The sequence below is a fragment of the Schistocerca nitens genome, chromosome 11 (assembly GCF_023898315.1).
Source record: "Schistocerca nitens isolate TAMUIC-IGC-003100 chromosome 11, iqSchNite1.1, whole genome shotgun sequence".
In the NCBI taxonomy this organism is placed as follows: domain Eukaryota; kingdom Metazoa; phylum Arthropoda; class Insecta; order Orthoptera; family Acrididae; genus Schistocerca; species Schistocerca nitens.
Window position 1 is genome coordinate 74,355,679 of NC_064624.1, and position 20,001 is coordinate 74,375,679.

At 40.5% G+C, this 20,001-nt stretch overlaps 1 protein-coding gene across 4 annotated transcripts in view; it reads right to left on the reverse strand.

Moving 5' to 3' along the window:
• The window catches only part of LOC126212868 (zinc finger protein 664-like), a 250,682-nt gene that overhangs the window by 67,002 nt on the left and 163,679 nt on the right, over positions 1 to 20,001 (reverse strand). For 2 of the 4 annotated variants that reach the window (XM_049940358.1, XM_049940359.1), the window contains one exon: positions 7,483 to 9,365. The exons of the other annotated variants lie outside the window; for them this stretch is intronic. In XM_049940358.1, coding sequence (XP_049796315.1) covers positions 7,943 to 9,365 — 1,423 coding nt within the window. In that variant the 3' untranslated portion in view covers positions 7,483 to 7,942. Of the gene's footprint in view, positions 1 to 7,482; positions 9,366 to 20,001 lie in introns of those variants that run through there. 4 annotated transcript variants of the gene reach the window in all.

Genomic DNA, 20,001 nt, shown 5'->3' on the forward strand with positions numbered 1-20,001 from the left:
AACTTAAATTACTTAATTAAAACAAGTCTTCTGATCCAGAATGTATACCAATTAGGTTCCCTTCGGATTATGCTGATTTAAAAGCTCCATGTCTAACAATCACATACAACAATTCACTCGACGAAAGATCCATACACAAAGCCTGGAAAGTTGCACAGGTCATACCAATATTCAAGAAAGGTAGTAGAAGTAATCCACTACATTACAGGCCCATATTATTAACGTCGACATGCAGCAGGATTTTTGAACATATATTGTGTTAGAACATTATGAAATACCTCCAAGAAAACGGCCTACTTACACAATCAACATCATTCTTGTGAAACACAACTGTATCTTTACTTGCACTAACTGCTGAGTGCTATTCACAAGGGATTTCAAATTGATTCCGTATTTCTGGAACGCTTTTTACACTGCACCACACAACCGGCTTGTACTGAGATTGCGTGCTTATGGAATGTCATCTCAGTTATGTGACTGCATTCGTGATTTCCTGCCAGAGAGTTCACAGTTTGTAGTAACTGACAAAAGTCATCGAGATAGAAGTGACTTCTGGCGCTCCCCAAGATAGTGTTATAGGCCCTTTGGTGTTCCTTACCGATGTAAATGATTTGGGTACAATCTGTGCAGCCGTGTTAGGTTGTTTGCAGATGATGCTGTCGTTTATCAACTAGTAAAGTCATCAGAAGATCAAAACAAATTGGAAAACTATTTAGAAAAGATATCTGAATGGTGCGAAAATTGGCAATCGACCCTAACAACGAAAAATGTTAGGTCTTCCACATGAGTGTTAAAAGGGATCTGTTAAACTTTAGTTACATGAAAAATCAGTCAAATTTACGGGCCGTAAATTGAATTAAATACCTAGGAATTACAGTTACCTGTAACTTAAATTGGAAGGAACACACAGAAAATGTAGTGGCGAAAACTGCGTTTTATTGGCAGGACACTTAGAAAATGTAACAGATCTACTAACGAGAGTGCCTACACTATAATTGTCCGTCCTCTTTTAGAATACTGCTGCACAGTGTCGGGTCCTTACCAGATAGGACTGATGGAGTACATCGAAAAAAGAAGGGCAATACGTTTTGTATTATCGCGAAATAAGCGAAACAGTGTCACTGAAATTATATAGGATTTGGAATGGACATTAAAACAAAGGGGTTTTTTGCTGTGGAGGACTCTTTTTCACGAAATTCCAATCACTAACCTTCTCCTCCGAATGTGAAAATATTTTGTTGACGCTGAACTTCATAGGGAGAAACGATCACCCTGATAAAATAAAGGGAATCAGACCACATACGGAAAGATATAGGTGTTTGTTCTTTCCGCACACTATACGAGATTGGAATAAAAGAGAATTGTTAAGGTGGTTCAATGAACCATCTGCTACGCACTTAAATGTGATTTTCAGAGTATCCATGTAGATGTACAACCCTTAGGATAGTGTTTTTTATTCTGTAAACCGAATTTAGTGGATTTCTTTCATACTCGTGGATGAATTCAGACTTTTCATTATTTAGTGTCTATTGCTACTTTTTTCACCACACAGATATCTTGGCTAAGTCGTTTTCTAATTTTTTTAAATCTCTGATGACTTTATAAGACGGTAAATCATAGCATCATCTGCAAACAGTGTAAGATGGCTTTTCAGATTGTCTCCTAAACCGTTTATTAGATCAGACAGAGAGGAGCGCCTGTAACACTTCCTTGCAAACGCCAGATATCACGTTTACTACTTCTGTTTTACTCCATGATTTTCCGTCGATTATTACATACAGTGATCTTTCTGACAGGAAACCACAAAACCAGTTGCACGACTACGACTCCATAGGCATACAATTTAATTCAGGTTACATGTGAGGAACTTCATGTTTATTGCAATCACATACATTTTCATTTGGAGATCACACTAAAACGTTTCCAGATACACATTCAACGCTATACTGCTACAAGAAAGTAACATAAACATCTGAGTGAATAATTCGGTCGCTCTGTGAGTGAAACAGCACTGTCACAAAATACAACAGCGTAGCATGTGGGAGAGAGATTTGTAACTCACAGCTATCTGCTCGGAAAGAGAATGAATCTTATTGGCTACTAGCAGTAGGGGATGCACAGAATGGCTGAAAATAGGGCCGCCTTCCTACATGACGTGAGCTATAGTTGAAAATTCACCATTTGAAAATTCACCATTATCAACCCCAGTGGCCATTTATCATTATCACCCATCCACACAAATTATAAGACGGTGGATTTCGTTCTCTCTTACCCACAGTACCTCTCGAGATGAAACATATGTGCATCTCTGTGCCCACTCATTACCCTCTATTACACCCACTATGGTACATTCCGCCCCACTTTCATATTCACAGCCATTGGTTTTACTGTACCCTCCTTTTGGCAGGTATGGAATTCCAATGTAAGTTCAGTGGGTGCTTGTTACCACTCTCACCAAACTGCTGCTAGTTCAGTCCACCCCTTATATTATGTGGCTGGCGGAACTGCCTTTGCACAAGCCCCATCTGCCTACAGTTAAAACATCTTGTATTTGTTGTACACATCTCAACAACCTCTTGCGCCTATCATAGCTGCAGTCTACTCCAAGATTCCTAGGCAGTCCAGTTTGTACCATCCCAGACATTTCTGGTGCAGTACTCTCACAAAACCATGAGTTGCCCTTTGCTCAGCTTCCTTGTTTGCCTTCTCACTTCTAGCCAACTCATGTGTACACATTAAGCTTTCCAGTTCTATCCAAACAATTTCCTATGGCTTCATTATGCGTCCTGGAAATATCACTCCATTGTTTGCAGACAAATGGTACACTATTTTGCTTCCTATACCTCTGTACCAATCCCTGCCTGAGTTACTCGAATGTTTCTATCATGTCCAGTGCTTCTGGGCATCACAGAAATGATTCTGCTTCGCCTGACAGGTGCACTCTTGTTATTAACAACAACAGCTTGTGCTATCAGCTGAATACATGGTTTCCTCAACAAATGGCAACACACCCCCAGACAACCTACTGGAAATGGAAGTAACAAGGATCACAACAGCTGTAGTGACTCCTAGACTCTGTGATTTCAACAACCCGCACTCTTCATCCCCCTCTGCTAGCTTATAACTCATGAATGTTTTCTCTGTCCTTAATTGCACCAGCTGATTAACTAACGATTGTATAGATTCCTCACCAGTGAATGTTTTGTTTCCGATTTCGCCATTGCATCATCCTTGCGCACTTTTATTGACACAGTCCGCACCAACAGTAACACAGATAGAATACTCCTCAGCTACCCAGATTACTTCACTCATTTCTTCCGTCTAGAGCCTGCAAGATGAGTGATTGGTATCGACAGTGCAGTCAGGCAGATGGTGATGTTGCCAAACGTGGCTTATGGCACTCCATGTCCAGTCACTACTATTCATGTTCTCTTGCAGCTGAACAAAAGCGTTGACAATGTGTTGGTCATATTTATACATATTGATTTATTTACAGTTGCTATCTGCCACATATGAGCTCGAAAAATTGTAGAGAGCTAATTAGTATCCAGTATACTAAACTATCAAAGTTGCTTGTAGTAGCTTCACAATACAAATGAAAACTAGTTTCACAAATCATCGAACATTCCCATCTTTTGTTTCCATTGTTAAATATTAGCCTTATTAATTAGTTCTACTGTGAGTGACAGAACAATTTTTCATTATGTTAACAGTTAACAAAGAGCCTTGCCATAGTGGTAACACCCATTCCTGTCAGATCAACGAAGTTGAGCACTGTCATGTCAGACTTGGTTAGCACTCCAAGTCCAACAAGTATCGTTGGCAAGTGGGGTGCACTCAGCCCTTGTGAGGCCAACTGAGGAGCTATTTGAATGAGTAGTAGTGGCTGTGGTCATGAAAGCTGACAAAAGCTGGATATTAACTGTTATAATCCGAAGAAAGAACTCACAATATGATGACAGATAGATGCCATGCCCCCTCACTACATTCTTGAGAGTGTTGTACTTACTCTAAGGGGAAAGTATCATTCATATGACTGTCAGAATCTGATTTAGTCTTCTTCAGCACTGCCTGAACCATCACTGCTCTCTTCAAGATGTGTAAGTATATTTTCGGTGCATTCTTCCACACTTTCAGTTTTGGGTTCCACTCTGATGACAGTGATGTTCACAATTTTCGTCGATCTTTCCCTTGTCACTTGACTGACAGTTGCTACAAGGAGATTTTCCAACTCAAAGATGTTGAATTTTTTTATTGTTGGCGACAACATAATTTCTCATTTGCACCCATATCCCGTGAAAGGTATTGAATGAGAATACTGAAGAGGAAGCTGAAGAACTTCATACGTCATCCCATTTAACAATCTCATCAGTTATGTATGTTGGAAATTGTGGTTTCCTTTGTGTCACAATTTCGAGCACTTCATCCTTCCTTTAATCTACTCTGAAATCCAATATTCGACGTATCAGGCACTGTATAATAGTGTTTTTTGCTGTCAAAGTTGGTGTCTTGCCATAAGCCATGGAATGATATGGGCATTACCCATAACAATCAATGTGGACTTCTAAGATTTGTTACAAGCAATTTCTTCAATTAGTTTTGAAAAATTACACCGTTAATATCGTCATTGTAATCACATGTCTTTTTTTGAACGAAACATTAATAGGTAGTCTAGCACAAAATTTTCCAATGTACTTGCATGTAAAATAACAATTTCCCATCGTTTTTGAACAGTAACTCACATAGGCCTTCAGGCAATCCATCACACCAGCCTCCATGTAATGAGTGGCTGGCATTAATCCAAGTTTCATCTATCCCACTATATTTTCGTATAACACACCCATTATCCCCTGCAGAAATATGCACTACCAAGCAACAATCTATGTCCTTTCCATTAATATTTTGTGTCCATAAGAGACAAAATGATTGAATCCTGTATTTTTCAGCACTGTACACAGTGAAAATTTGCTTGCTTTACAAAGATAGTTTTTCTGAAGTGACATGATTAATTTAGATAGAGTGGGATATTCTATTCTCTTATAATTGACGAAATCACCTTTCTCAAAATTGTCCAAAGCTTCCATTTGTTTCTTTCTTGGGTGCTTCTTTTGTGGTGTGTGCGCTTATGCCACTCTCATCACAATCTATACTGTACAGTTCTCTATCATTACAACAGTGTTCTTGTTTATTTTCAATGCTGTTGTAGTCCTCTTAACAACCTGACCAACAGGAAATAGGGACTCACCTTTTTCCTGTCCTTTTCTTAAGTATTCCTCACTGAACACAGAAATCCACAAGCCTGGTTGTACAGAACTCTTCCTCTGTTTCCATTTGCATGTTGGGCTGTCGCTACTCCCTGAACTTGATGTTGCTTAAAACGAAACAGAAGCAAACACACACTAAAACAACGAAACGAAATGAACTGTGAAGTAAACTATTTACAGAAATGACGAAACAACAGCACCAGTTGTACATAAGGCACTCACTGGTACCTTTCAAACAAGTGCAAATAATGGTTGCAGAGTGGCAATGGACTCATGCTACTTGCTCCAGTGAAGTTCATCATCTGATGACTACCTATGCTTGCAAGGCAATAGAATGACGCTGCGGAGCTGCTGGCAGTATTACAAACTCATCTTCCCATCTATAATTATGAGCCACCTGGACTCCCTATACTGCCTAGCTGTATGTCCAGATTGGCGACACCTGAAACAAACAGCTGCCACAGATCCAGTATAAAGGGCTAAATGCCCAAGAAAATTGCACTGCATGAAACACACCATCTCTAAGCATTGATCTATAAATAACTCTTAAGCTAAGGGATATCTACCAGTTTTTCCAGCCTCGCAAAAGAAACTCTACAGTTATCATGACCCTTAACTCTTGCCCCTTGATTATCACCAGAACACAATGAACAGTTGCACTCAATATGATGAAGATATCACAGGCTGTGGTTTGAATGTCATGCTGCAGTGGATGGTACACCCTCCACTATTCACTGATGGTGATGACAGCTGTCCTGGCACTGCTCTGTAGAGTGCATGCATGTCCAAAGGAACTTCCCTTCATAATTCAGAATATCACAAGCACTACAATATTGCATTTATAGGCAGACTTTCAAGTAAAATATATCCCATTTATGAGAATATATATAATGGCAGTACAAGCACAGGATTTAGATGCATGGTTGATGAAATGTGGTAGTTCATGTCTGGATGTGAATTGTGCTCTAATAGCCGAATGGTAACTGCTTATGATAAATGGTAAATTCAGTTTCAAGTCGTGGTCTGGCACAAATTTTCATTGTCATCATTCCATTATACAGATGGTGGTAGTCCATATTTGCAGTTCTGAAGTGCAATTTGCAGCACTCTGTGCACAGACATGCCCCAGTCTGGTGAAGGCTTGCATGTGGCTCCTTGTACCCTGAGATGCTGGTGTCAAGCTGAGTGATGGACAGCCTACAATGGGCCGTGGTCTTGGCATCTGTGGCACACTCCATGTTTTGCTGCAGTTGAATTTTGCAGTTGTGAACACCTGAACTCAGGTGAGGTTTGCATCCACCACAGGATTAAGGGAAGATTATCGTGCACTGGATGCAACCCACTGCACTCTGGCACACGTCAGACAGCAGGTCAGCAGGACTGTGGCATCAAGACATGCAAGGAGACGCAGTGCAGGCCTGATACAGTCTCAAATCACTGGCTGTAGCTATCAGTGACCAGTTGTCTCATCGTCTAGCATCATGGTGGTGTTGATGGACTCTGAAGCATTCCATGTCAAAGCCCTATTAATATCTCTCCGCAGCACATTTGCTGCACTAAAACAGCACACACAGTCATACAGCAGGCAACAAGTCTTGCCCTGGTGTGATGACATTGGTCGATCCGCTACAGTTCTTACTGCTGCGCAGTGAAGTTTTCTGCTGAATATGGCTAGCCTGTCTTGCAATCCTTCTGTGTTAATGATAGTCTGACCCATGTGTCACCACATCGTTTTTACTGACCAGCAGCTACTACTACAATACTCCATGGTGACTTCTTCATTGTTGTTATACTAAAACTAGATAGTGATACAATATATGCACATGCATATGTATTACATAATATACTTCTAACATGTGGGAAAGGTGCACTCAGCCATCGATTAAGCACTCAGTCTCTCAAATTATTTTCGTGAAGCTACCAAATAAATCTCATTACATCCAAACAATGATGTTGAAAAGCTTTTGACGTGGTCCATAATGAATGCCAATATGAGATTTTTAGAAAAATACCTCAGATCATAACTATGATAGTTGCCAATAGAAGTGAAACTGTTCTACTTGGAAGCAAAATATGGCACACTAGAAATATTCAAGGTGTTCTTTGCTCAAATGTAATTCACAGGGGATATTAAGAATTTTGCAATAGAGAAATTAACATACGTAAAAATTATTTGTTGCATAAATGCTTTCTTGTATGGGGATACTTTCCATCAGATTTAACACACGGCACATTTTGATAACTCTAGTTACAAATTTTCTTTTTCAATTAGTGGTATATATTTCCACACATGAGATTATACTTGCACATCTATTACAACTTCTTCCATACACTGTGATCCAAGACTTGCAGACAGTAAAATGTATTTTGTAACAACCAGTTGTATGATCCACCAACACAAATCAGAGATACATTGCCAAACGATTTACTAGTCTCACCAAAGGATTTACTCTTATAATTAAACTGTTTAATTTTCTCAGATATATACTCACATAGAAGCCTAGTAACATCTGTGAGAAATCTATCACTATAGCTACTAACCATATTTCTGTCTTTTGCGTCCAGCACACATTACTGAACATCTAGTAAGATAGTTCATGGTGGCCAGTAATATAAATTATGAGATTTTTCTCCTGAATGAACGAAAGTGTTTCTGTTGAGCTAATCGATTATCATCTCTATGACCGGATTCGTGTAGGTTGACTAATATGTGTTGCAGCATGAGTCTTGAGACCACTAGACTGAGTATATGATTTCCCGCACACATCACATTTGTAGGGCCTCTCACCAGAGTGTATAAGTGAATGTGCCTTTAGGTTACCAGCCTGTGTAAAAGATTTCTCACAGACAACACATTTGTAGGGTCTCTTACCAGTATGTATTAGTGAGTGCATCTTAAGATTATTTGAGCGAGTAAACGCTTTCCCGCAAACGTCACATTTGTGTAATATACGGCCACTATGTATTAATGTATGTGACTTCAGACTACCAGAATCCGCAAAACATTTCCCACAAACGTTACATTTATGCGGTCTCTCGCCAGTATGTGTTAATGTGTGTCTCTTGAGATGCCGTGACAGAGTAAAAGATTTCCCACACGTGGAACATTTGTGTGTCCTCTCGCCAGTATGTATTATAGAATGAGTTTTAAGATGACCAGACTGACTGAAGGATTCACCACATACGTCACATTTGTGTGGTCTTTCTCCAGTGTGTATTAAGATGTGTTTCTTGAGTGTACCAGACTCTGTGAATGATTTTCCGCAGACTTGACATTTGTGTGGTTTTTCGCCAGTATGTGTTAAAACATGCCTCCTAAGATGTCCTGAGTCTGTATACGATTTCCCACACACGTCACATCTATGTGGTCTCTCGCCAGTATGCAGAAATGAGTGCAGCTTGAGATGATACGCCATAGTGAACGATTTTCCGCACACGGCACATTCGTGGGGTCTCTCACCAGTATGTAGAAATGCGTGTCTTCTTAGATCGCCAGCCTGAGAGAAGGCTTTCCCACATACCTCACACTTGTGTCGCCTTTCGCTAGCACATACTTTTGAGTAACTCTTCAGACCACCAGAATGACTAAATGATTCCCCACAAACAACAGATCTGTCTGGTCTGAGACTATCAACAGTAATAAAGGATCTGTTAGAATTATCACACTCGAGAGCCCTCTTGCCAGAACACATTACTTTGCAGGCGTGGAAACTAGCACATTCATTAGAAAGTATAGTACACTGATTATATTCTCCTTGACTAATTTCTCTCTGCACCATTGAATGCTCGCTAAGGCTCTCATGGGTGAGAAATACATCACCACACCTCATACAGATATGTGTAGGTGGCTGAACACCATCAATGTGAATGAACACATGCATTATGAGATTGTATTTTGATGAAAAAGTTTCGCTGCATGAACTGCATGTGAAATCTTGAATTTCTTTTTCCTTTAAGCAGTTACTACTTCTATTGGATAATGCACTGTTCTGCAAATTTGATGATTTCTCTGCAGCAAAGTCCAGCTTATCACCAGTCACTCCCTGCAGATGTGTTTCTTCAAATGCAATGCTACCAGTCTCACTAGTCGTTTTAATCATCCTGAAACATGATGAGAAGGGTAGTAAATATAAAATTTGCTAGACTCAGAGAAATATAATTCCATCACCCAACAAAGTCTTAATTACAATGGGAAAATCTTTCAAAAATATGTATACAAACATTCACATTCTCTTATTGTTTATAGGCTCAGTATATTTCGTTTGTAGCCAGATCCTCCACAGTTATTTCAAAGCTTGTGCTGTTTAGAACTGCATTGCATTTCGACTCGATATACAAAAGCTGCTTTATGAAAATCTCAATGAAAGTAAGGCATCTAGTCAAGCTAACTGTAATATGTGTTCTAACATTCTGTACATGAATTGCGTTTCTATGTTGTGTAGGAATTAGTGGCAGCGAGTCCATGCTATACAGTCATGTATTTAGTGTTTTATGTTCAAATTGGCAGCAATATGCCCATGGGTAGAGTATGTACTAATTCAAAGTATAATTGTTCTACTATTCAGTACTAGTCTTATGATGTTCTTTGAGTGTTACTCATTAATATTCCACTGCACTCAATTACTGTGCTACAGCCTAACATGTATGGTTTGTGTCATTAAATGATGGTATGTTGCTCCATTGGTACTTTGGTCACATCTTAGTTTTGTTGCTCATGGTAACTGAGAAATAGTGAGTTGTGGTAATTTTGTAAAAATTATTTGAGACGTTAAAATTGGGATGTTTAACCATGTGCTGCTGAATGCAATTCAATATATCAGTACAAAACAATGACAGTGCAAGGGAATAGATGAGGGGAATAGCCTTCAAGCCTTCCCAGATGCACTTACATGATTTCAAGGTATCTGGAGATAATGCCTCGGAAGTTGGACAGCACAGATCAGCTCAAAACAAGAAAGACTGGAGGAACCCATAATCAAAGCTTTGAATGAACTGTAGCAGAATTTAAGAAGCAAGTCCAAATTCGAGGAAAGTGGAAATGAAGCATAACCAAGCAGTACTCACACAGATTCATGTGTGCCCTATTTTTTGGGACATATTTATAAAATCCCTTCCTAAATACTGGAAACTTGTCAACAGCTAACAAGCATTGTGGTATACACAGACAATGAGCTGGTTTTTGTCAGAGCAGTTTCCAGAGCACAGATAGGAAACAATATGGTGCAGTGCCAGTGCTTTTGCGACAAGCTGCATGTTGGAGTCAATCGAAAACTTGCATACACCTGAAAGGAAAACTGTATAATACATACACGATGACTATCACACTAAACCACATGTAATAAAAAACCAGGAATAATGTGCAAGGTTGCCAGTATTGCCACAGTTTAGTGAATAACACAATCTGACACAGTGAGACAGTAACATGTTGATATCCTGACGACTTTAGTCTCACTTGGAGCCAGTGTCTGGGCACATGAACTCAGACAAAGAGAGCCAGTAACAATCTTAGGAAGAATACAGAGGGGAATACCCCTCTGACTCAGAGGTGCATACAGAAAAACGCTGATGGAGTCTCTACTGCTAATTCTATGAATATGCCTCATAGATCTGCAGATTCTAAGGAGGACCCATTTACTGGCTGCAAAGAGGAAATACTGAAAACATGGAGTGAATAACTAAAGATATTCGAGCCAGTAAATGTGCAGTACAGATATGTGTAAACAAGGATTATCAGTTACACTGAAGGGCCAAAGAAACTGGTACACCTGCCTAATATCATGTAAACGCTCCCTCAAGCTAGCAGAAGTGGTGCAATACGATGTGGCATGGACTTGACTAACATCCGAAGTAGCGCTGGAGGGAACTAACATCATGAATTCTGCATGACTGTCTACAAAACCACACGAGTATGAGGCGATGGAGATCTCTTCTGTACAACACATTGCAAGGCATCCCAGGTATGCTCAGTAATGTTCATGTCTGGGGAGTTTGGTGGCCAGTGGAAATGTTTAAACTCAGAAGAGTGTTCTAGGATCCACTCTGTAGATATTCTGGATGTTTGGTGTGTTGCATTGTCCTGTTGCAATTGCCAAAATCTGCCCGAATGCACAATGGACATGAACGGATTCAGGTGATCAGACATAATGCTTCCGTATGTGTCACCTGTAATAGTCGCAGCTAGACATATCAGGGGATCCATATCACTCCAACTGCACACACCCCACACTATTTCAGAGCCTCCACCAGCTTGAACATTCCCCTGCTGACACGCAGGGTCCATTGGTTCATGAGGCTGTCTCCATATCTGTAAATGTCCATTCGCTTGATACAATTTGAAACGAGACTCGTCTCACTAGGCAACATCCAGTCATCAACAGTCCAATGTCAGTATTGACAGGCCCAGGCGAGGCGAAAAACTTTTGTATCATGTAATCATCGAGGGTACACCATTGGGCCTTTGGTTACGAAAGCCCATATTGACGTTTCGTTGAATGATTTACATGCTGACACTTGTTGGTGGCCCAGCATTGAAATCTGCAACAGTTTGCAGAAGGGTTGCACTTCTGTCATGCTGAATGATTCTCTTCAGTAGATGTTGGTCCCGTTCTTGCAGGATATTTCGATGGCTGCAGTGATGTCAAAGATTTGATGTATTACTGGATTCCTGATATCCACAGTACATTTCTGAAATGGTAACATGGGAAAATCCCCACTTCATTGCCACCTCAGATATGCTGTGCCCCATTGCTCATGCACTGACTATAACACCACTTTCAAACTCAGTTAAATCTTTATACCCTGCCACTGTAGCAGCAGTCAGCAATCTATCAACTCCACCAGACCCTTGTTGTCTTATACAGGCATTGCTGACTGTAGTGTCATATTCTGACTGTTTACATATCTCTGTATTTGAATAAGCATGTGTATACCAGTTTCTTTGGTGTATCAGTGTATATGGACAAATGAGAGTGTTGGTTATAGGTTTTGTTGATTTCTAAATGGTTCTGTCCGTTTTCCCACAGCCCTTTATCTATACAGATTCAAGTGCAAAGAAATTTAAAACTGTGTTTCGTTAGACTGTAGCAGTGTTTCATCATTCTTCCTTGTGGGAGCTGAGATCACTACTCTCAATGACACAGATTTGAATAAAATTCCGTAACCCAGGGATGAATATGACATTTACCAGTATTTTTACAGAATTCACTCTTAAAAAGAACTGCATGTATATATCACTCAATTGGTCACAACCCAACAATCCAAGAACAACAACATGCAACAGCACAGGGAGTTTGGATGCTTGCCACAGCAAGGACTAAACAAATCTTGTGAGAGCAGCTATAATACAGCTCTCTCATATCAGGGTTGCCACAAGTTTCCCCAAGTTAAATTCCCTTATATATCCCTGACGTCCAGACAAGTTTTAGTATTTTTCCCCGTCAAATTTTGAGATCTCAAGGGTAAGTAAAGACATAAGCTGACAAAAATGTAAGGATTTCTATATTTTTAAACGTGTGAGCAACAATCTTAAGGACTAACAAGGACATCTTTTGTAAAGGACTGTTTTTAGATGGAGGTGTAACGCCAAATGGTATACATGTACGATTAAGACCACTGATGTTATTTTATTTCAATAAAACGAAACACATTTTGTGACAGACATATGCATTTCGTTGGAACTGTAATACAGATTTGAAATGCCTTCACTGATTTCAAAAATAACCTCAGAAAAAAGTAAGCCCCTTGAAAGAAGTGTGTAAGGCCAGGAAGAGTTGTGTAAAACACCACTATAGGTGACTGTCAATAAAATGTCGGTTCTACTATGTTCATTATTGTCAGTTATTACCCATTGTGTTATGTCTATTATTTTACAGGTATTGTGTGGTTTTTCTTTCAAGAAACACACAAGTACATAGCATACAAACTGCCAGCGACAAACACATTTTTTTCTTCTTATCGTCCACACTTTCTAATATATAAACTGCTTTTGAAGTGCCAAAACGTACTAGAATAGTACAACGTACATGTGGTGAGACAGTCACAATTCCTGAAATCCATGATTTCCTGCTGAGGAACACTGGAGTCCTGGGTCCAAGGATAAACCACAAAAATCCGCAGCATTATGCCACACACAAACAGATCTAGCCTGCGGGCAGATCAGTGAGACCGTATTTGACAGACAGTGGTTGGTAGATGAGAGATGCAGAAATGACGGGCTTCAGATTGGCAGGGCCAATCCATTAGACATACCCACAGAAATGGCTAACGTTTTGTTTGGCCCATCATGGAACTCCACACAAGTGCCCAGATATTCACATTTCACAGACACCACGTTGATGAAATGAGACTGTGGTAATCAGCAACAGATAACTTGTTCAAATACTCTGAGAATCAATATTAATGAGAATAGGTAGCAATTCACTGTGAAGATGATTGCGGAGCCTTAAACAGGCACATAGAAAAGATGATCACACTCTTACAACTAAATTTATGGCCATAGCCTTAGTTGGCAAGTAGGAGCACACACACATTCACACAATCACTCAGACACAACTCATGCACACATGACCTCTGTCCATGACTGTTGCATCAACAGTCTCTGAGAATCATATCCAAACAAACGACTTCTCACATCCCCCTGCCTCTCTTCAACAGCTGCTAAGCTAGTGGCACGAAGTGGTGGCAGCACTGACTGCAAGCTGAGGGGAGTGGTCTAAAGAGAATAAGCACAAAGAATGAGGGAGTAGGGAAGCAGCGCACATACTCAGCTGCACCCAGCCTGTGATAATGCATGACATCTCAGTAAACAAAAGATTTCGTCTACTGACACAAAAATTAGATTTTCACAGTATATTTTCAAATTTTCCTCATACTTCCCTGACACATTTGAAATTCCCTGATTTCTAGAACTTGTGGCAATCCTGTGTACGTAGATCATTAAGAGAAAAGCAAAAGATGGTCTTTCTGCCCCTCTCAGCTACCAACCACTGACAATTGTGGTGGTCTGTTAAGGGATAATTTTGAAAGTTCTGCATCAATGCCTAAGACACAGAGACATGGCCCCAAGTGGAGATAATTTGCGCTGAGTGTGGGTGGAGTTTCTTTGTTCTGTGCCAGATGTATGTATTGTCATCTGATTGCCTGACAGTGCAATACAACTGTACAACACAAATTAACTCCAGTGGCTAGAAACTGCATGTCATCAGGTCAGTGGCTGAAACTGAGAAGTATATTAACAACTGCATATCTTTTCACAATCCTCATGTACACAACATCTAGTCAACCACAGACATTTGATACAACAACACTAGAAAATAAATGGTTAATAATTAATTATCAGTTAACATATGACACATGTAGAGTTGGAGTGGTGCACAGCCAACATTGACACATTCAGTGTAATTCGATGTCTGTATTCAAAATGACACCCTCTTTCCAGAGGTGAAGTTACATAGTCTGCATTCAAAATGACACCCTCTTTTCAGAGGTGAAGTTAAATAGGCTTTAAGTTCTTTTTTACTTTCAGGGTGCAGCACTTCCTTACAGTTGTACAAATTCTCTTTTTTTCAGTTCCATAGTGAAACTAGTCTATGCTATTGTGAGAGAGTCATTTAAGCAGTAAAGATATTGGCACTGGCCGTTTTAAGAGATAGAACATGAACCATACAGTGACAATAAATCATCTGGTGTAAACAGAAAAAGGTAAAATGCGAAATTCACATATCTGAGTAGATTTAAAATAAATGGTTATAGCTTCATCATAAGTTGCATTGAAAAGTATCTTCCTTATGTCTTGATGGTTATTTGTTTCGGACACCTCAGCCCATTTTCAAACCATCCATAAATGTAATAAATACCTGTGATAGCCTATGTGCGAGACGCATCCAGAAAGTAAGTTTCCCGATGTTGTTTCCTTTAGAATAGATGTATTAGCCTCGCAAATGCTCATGAGCAACAGATCTATGACGTGACAAGCAAATGCTGTCTGTACATGTCCCACCTGGTGCCAGTGCAGCGCCAGCAGTGCCCAGAAATTGCGTCTTTTATTCGTTCTCCCACCGCCTGTGAGGTTCAGTCAGTGACAAGATTCCTTAATGCACAAAACATAGCACCGATCGAAATTCATCGTCAGGTCAATGGGCAGAACGTCATGAATAAACATATGGAGCCTTGATGGTGTTGGCTTTATCCCAAAGATCGTCAAAGTGTCCAAGATGAAAAGCAGAGTGGGGTAATGTCCCTCATCAATTATTACCTGGTTGAGCTAATTCAGCAGGGCATCCTGCAGAATCGTCGCTTCACTATTATGGAGCTCGGCAACCATTTTCGCTGACATTGCGATCCTTGTTAGATAAAATTGTCAGTAAGCACCTGCTGTTCAACAAATTGTGACCCAGACAGGTGCCAAAGAAATGACATTCGAGCACAAAACGAAATGTTCTGGAGCAGCACTGACATTTCGGCAGTGGTATTATGATGGTGGTGACGAGTTTCTCGACAGGATCGTCATGGGCGATGAGTCATGGATTTCTCACTTGACCCCAAAACCAAGCAGCAGTCAATGCATTGGCAAGACAATGGATCTCTGGTCAAGATGTATCTGCGCAGAAAGATATGTGCACTGCGTTACGGACCAGGAAGGTCATTCTGCTCATTGACTTCCTGCCCAGAGGTGAAACAGGGAATGCTGACTATTACTGTGAGACAATGTGGAAATTGTGACATGCCATTCAGAACAAGACGCATGGAATGCTTACTGCAGGTGTTTTGCTGATCCATGACAATACTCGTTCCCATATGGCTTGATGCACAGCAACTGTTTTGCAGAAGTTTGGTTGGGAGCTGTTTGCTCCCTGCGATTTCCATCTTTTCTTGCACCTCAAGAAATTCCTGTCCTCTGGCCAGCATTTTGACAATGATGAAGAGCTGAAAATGACTGTCACATGCTGGTTCCATTCACAGGCGGCAAATTTCTACAACACAAGAATACAAAGTTGGTCCCACTACGTGAAAACTGTCTCAATTCTTTTGGTGACTAAATCGAAAAATAGCTAATATTTCTGTACCTGTTGCCAATAGACTTTTCCATGTAACTATGTTGTCTTTGGTTTAAAAGAAAAGGGAAACTTACTTTCTGGTCGGGTCTCGCACAACAGTAAATACACCACACATTTACTGTCGTTGAGCCAGCCATAGTGCCACTTTGATCATCACTGCAAGGGGCTTTTTGTACATAGGCTATTACCTGTAGTTGTTAAAGTTACAGATGATTTGAAAATGGTCACACTTGTCCAAAACTAGTCACCGGCAAGAAACAGAACAGATACTTCTCAATGCAACTTATGACGAAGCTACTACCATTTGTTTCAATTATAAGACATGTTGTGGACTAGTTTTCACCTGCAGCATTATGCAAGTTCTTAACTGAGTACATATGTTAATTACGCAAGGTGAGTCAAGTATGACTTTACAATATTGGAACGATATAGAAATTAACCGAGATAACACAGAATCTGTAGATGTGCCACTTAGTAGCAAACAACCTCGAGTCTGATTCACATAGTCCATCAGTACCCTACTGCGCCACCAGGTGCGTCAGCGTAGTGCATAGTTGTGTCGACTACTTTCGCTGGTGTAGAGTGTGCTCACTGTGGGTTTTGGTTTCATGTAAGTAACTCTGCAACAACTTGCCGGCGTAAATTTCACACCAAATACGCCAAAGAGCCTTCAAGTAGGCCTAAAATTTACTCTTGCCACAAAACTATGTTGAAACAGGTTGTTTATTGTGGTATGATAAATAATGTTGATGATTATGTCGAACAGTTTAGGCAGAGCTTTGCCTCCAGTCCACAAAAATGAATGCGACATGCATATTGCGAGACTGTCATTCCACAATAGACTGTTTGGCGAGTACTGCCTACACACACTTGAAACCATACAGATTCACAATGGCACAGCACATTAGTGATATAGATAAGGTTGCTCGTCAGGAATTCTGTGTTGAAAATGCAATGGACAGAGGACGATAAGAAATGCCTGAATACAATAATCTTTAGCGCTTAGTCAACATTTCAGACCAGTGGTATTGTGAAAACGTACAAATGCAGAATATGGGGCAATGAAACTCCACATGCAACCCCAGAGCACATCCCTGATACCCCTATAGTTAATGTGTTTTGTGCCCTTACCGAACAGAAAGTGTATGGTGCATCACCTCAAAGAAGTTCGAGGTTTTCTCGATAATCGATTCACAGGTCGTTGGATTGGCTGTGAAGGGCCAATCCCACAGCCACTTCGCTTTCCAGACTTGAGACCACTGGATATCTTTCTCTGGGGTTTCATTAAGGACCTTGTGTATGTTCCCCTCCTACAAAGCAAATTAGCCAACCTGAAAAATCGAATCTACGCTGCCTCTGCAAAAGTTACTCGCAACTTACTGCAATGAATGTGGAAAGAAATTGATTGTTGGTGGGATGTTTGCTGCATCACAAATGGTAGTCAGATCGAATCAAAATGACACTTGACACTTTTATGTGAAACCTGAAGTTGTTTGCTACAAAATGACATACCTACTAATTCTGTAATTTATCTCAGCACATTTCTATATCATTCCAAAGTCGTAAAGTCCTTTTTGACTCACTGTGTACAAGGTTCAGAAAATAGATTAAGAAACACAACTAAAGCTAGTCCAATTTTAAGTACTTGTTGGGTTTTACAATATATTTCGTTATGGAACTACACTTTAACTTTATTCTGATACTGTCATCTATTGTCCGAATATTGCTTTGATGCAGTTCTCCACGCTACTCTATCTTGTGCAAACTTCTTCATCTTCGACTAACTACTACCACCTACATTCATTTAAATGTGTTGACTGTATTCATCTCTTGGTCTCCCTCTACTATTTTAAACCCAGACACTTGCCTCCAATATTAAATTGATGATACCTTGCTGTCTCATAATGTGTGCTACCAACTGATCCTCTCTTTTACTCCCATTGTGTCATAAATTCCTTTTCTGCCTAATTCTATTCAGCACTAACTCATTACTTAGGTGATCTATTCATCAAATCTTCAACATTCTACTGTTGCATATCATGGCAACACACCAAACAAATACCTTCAAAAAGACTTCCTAACAGTTAAATCTATATTCGATGTTAAAACATTTCTCTTCTTCAGAAATATTTTGCTTCCTATTGCCAGTTTACATTCTATATCCTCTCTACTTCGTCCATCGTCAGTTATTAGTTATTTTGCTGCTCAAATAGCAAAATTCATCTACTACTTTAAGTGTCTTGTTTTCTAGTCTAAATCCCTCAGCATCACCTTATTAATTTCGTCTACATTCCGTTATCCTTGTTTTCTTTCGTTAATGTTCATCTTATGCCTCCTTTCAAGGAACTGTCCATTCTGTTCAGATGTTGTCCCAAGCCTTCTGCTGTCTCTAACAGTTACAATGTCATCATCAAACATCAAAGTTTTAAATTCTTCTCTCTAAACCATGCTCTTCCAAACTGTGCCCCTGGGGTGCTAGCGCCCGCGATCGCCAGAGACGAGCACCCCAGGTGGATTCGTATGTTGTTGCAGCGGCCAAGCCGTGTCACTTAGCTGATCATGTGGTTCACCCGCTGTGCCTCGCCATGCCACTGCACGCGCTCTTCGTATGGAAGACAGTCCACTGTGCCAGCAGCTGTCAAAAGCATTGATACAACACAAAACCATTAGTCAACGATGTAAGGCTACAGTGGATCTAGATGGATGATCAACAGCACCAGACAAAAAAAGAGCGGCGCGTCCGCACTATTTAAACCAAAATGGGTAATTAATTTCTTTTGTACTGCTGTCGAAAATCATGCCAAATGTTTAATATGTAATCGGAACCTTACGTATTTAAAAAAGAGTACTAAATTGAACGGCACTTTCATACCTGTCACAAAGATCTGTTCGAAAACTTGTAGCAAGAGGAATGTCAGTCAAAAGCTTGAAGAACTGAAAGAAAATTTCAAGCAGCACTACAGTGAAGCACGCGTTTCCTATCGTATGACTTTATTATTTATGAAGATGATAAGTAAAACTACACTCCTGGAAATTGAAATAAGAACACCGTGAATTCATTGTCCCAGGAAGGGGAAACTTTATTGACACATTCCTGGGGTCAGATACATCACATGATCACACTGACAGAACCACAGGCACATAGACACAGGCAACAGAGCATGCACAATGTCGGCACTAGTACAGTGTATATCCACCTTTCGCAGCAATGCAGGCTGCTATTCTCTCATGGAGACGATCGTAGAGATGCTGGATGTAGTCCTGTGGAACGGCTTGCCATGCCATTTCCACCTGGCGCCTCAGTTGGACCAGCGTTCGTGCTGGACGTGCAGACCGCGTGAGACGACGCTTCATCCAGTCCCAAACATGCTCAATGGGGGACAGATCCAGAGATCTTGCTGGCCAGGGTAGTTGACTTACACCTTCTAGAGCACGTTGGGTGGCACGGGATACATGCGGACATGCATTGTCCTGTTGGAACAGCAAGTTCCCTTGCCGGTCTAGGAATGGTAGAACGATGGGTTCAATGACGGTTTGGATGTACTGTGCACTATTCAGTGTCCCCTCGAGGATCACCAGTGGTGTACGGCCAGTGTAAGAGATCGCTCCCCACACCATGATGCCGGGTGTTGGCCCTGTGTGCCTCGGTCGTATGCAGTCCTGATTGTGGCGCTCACCTGCAC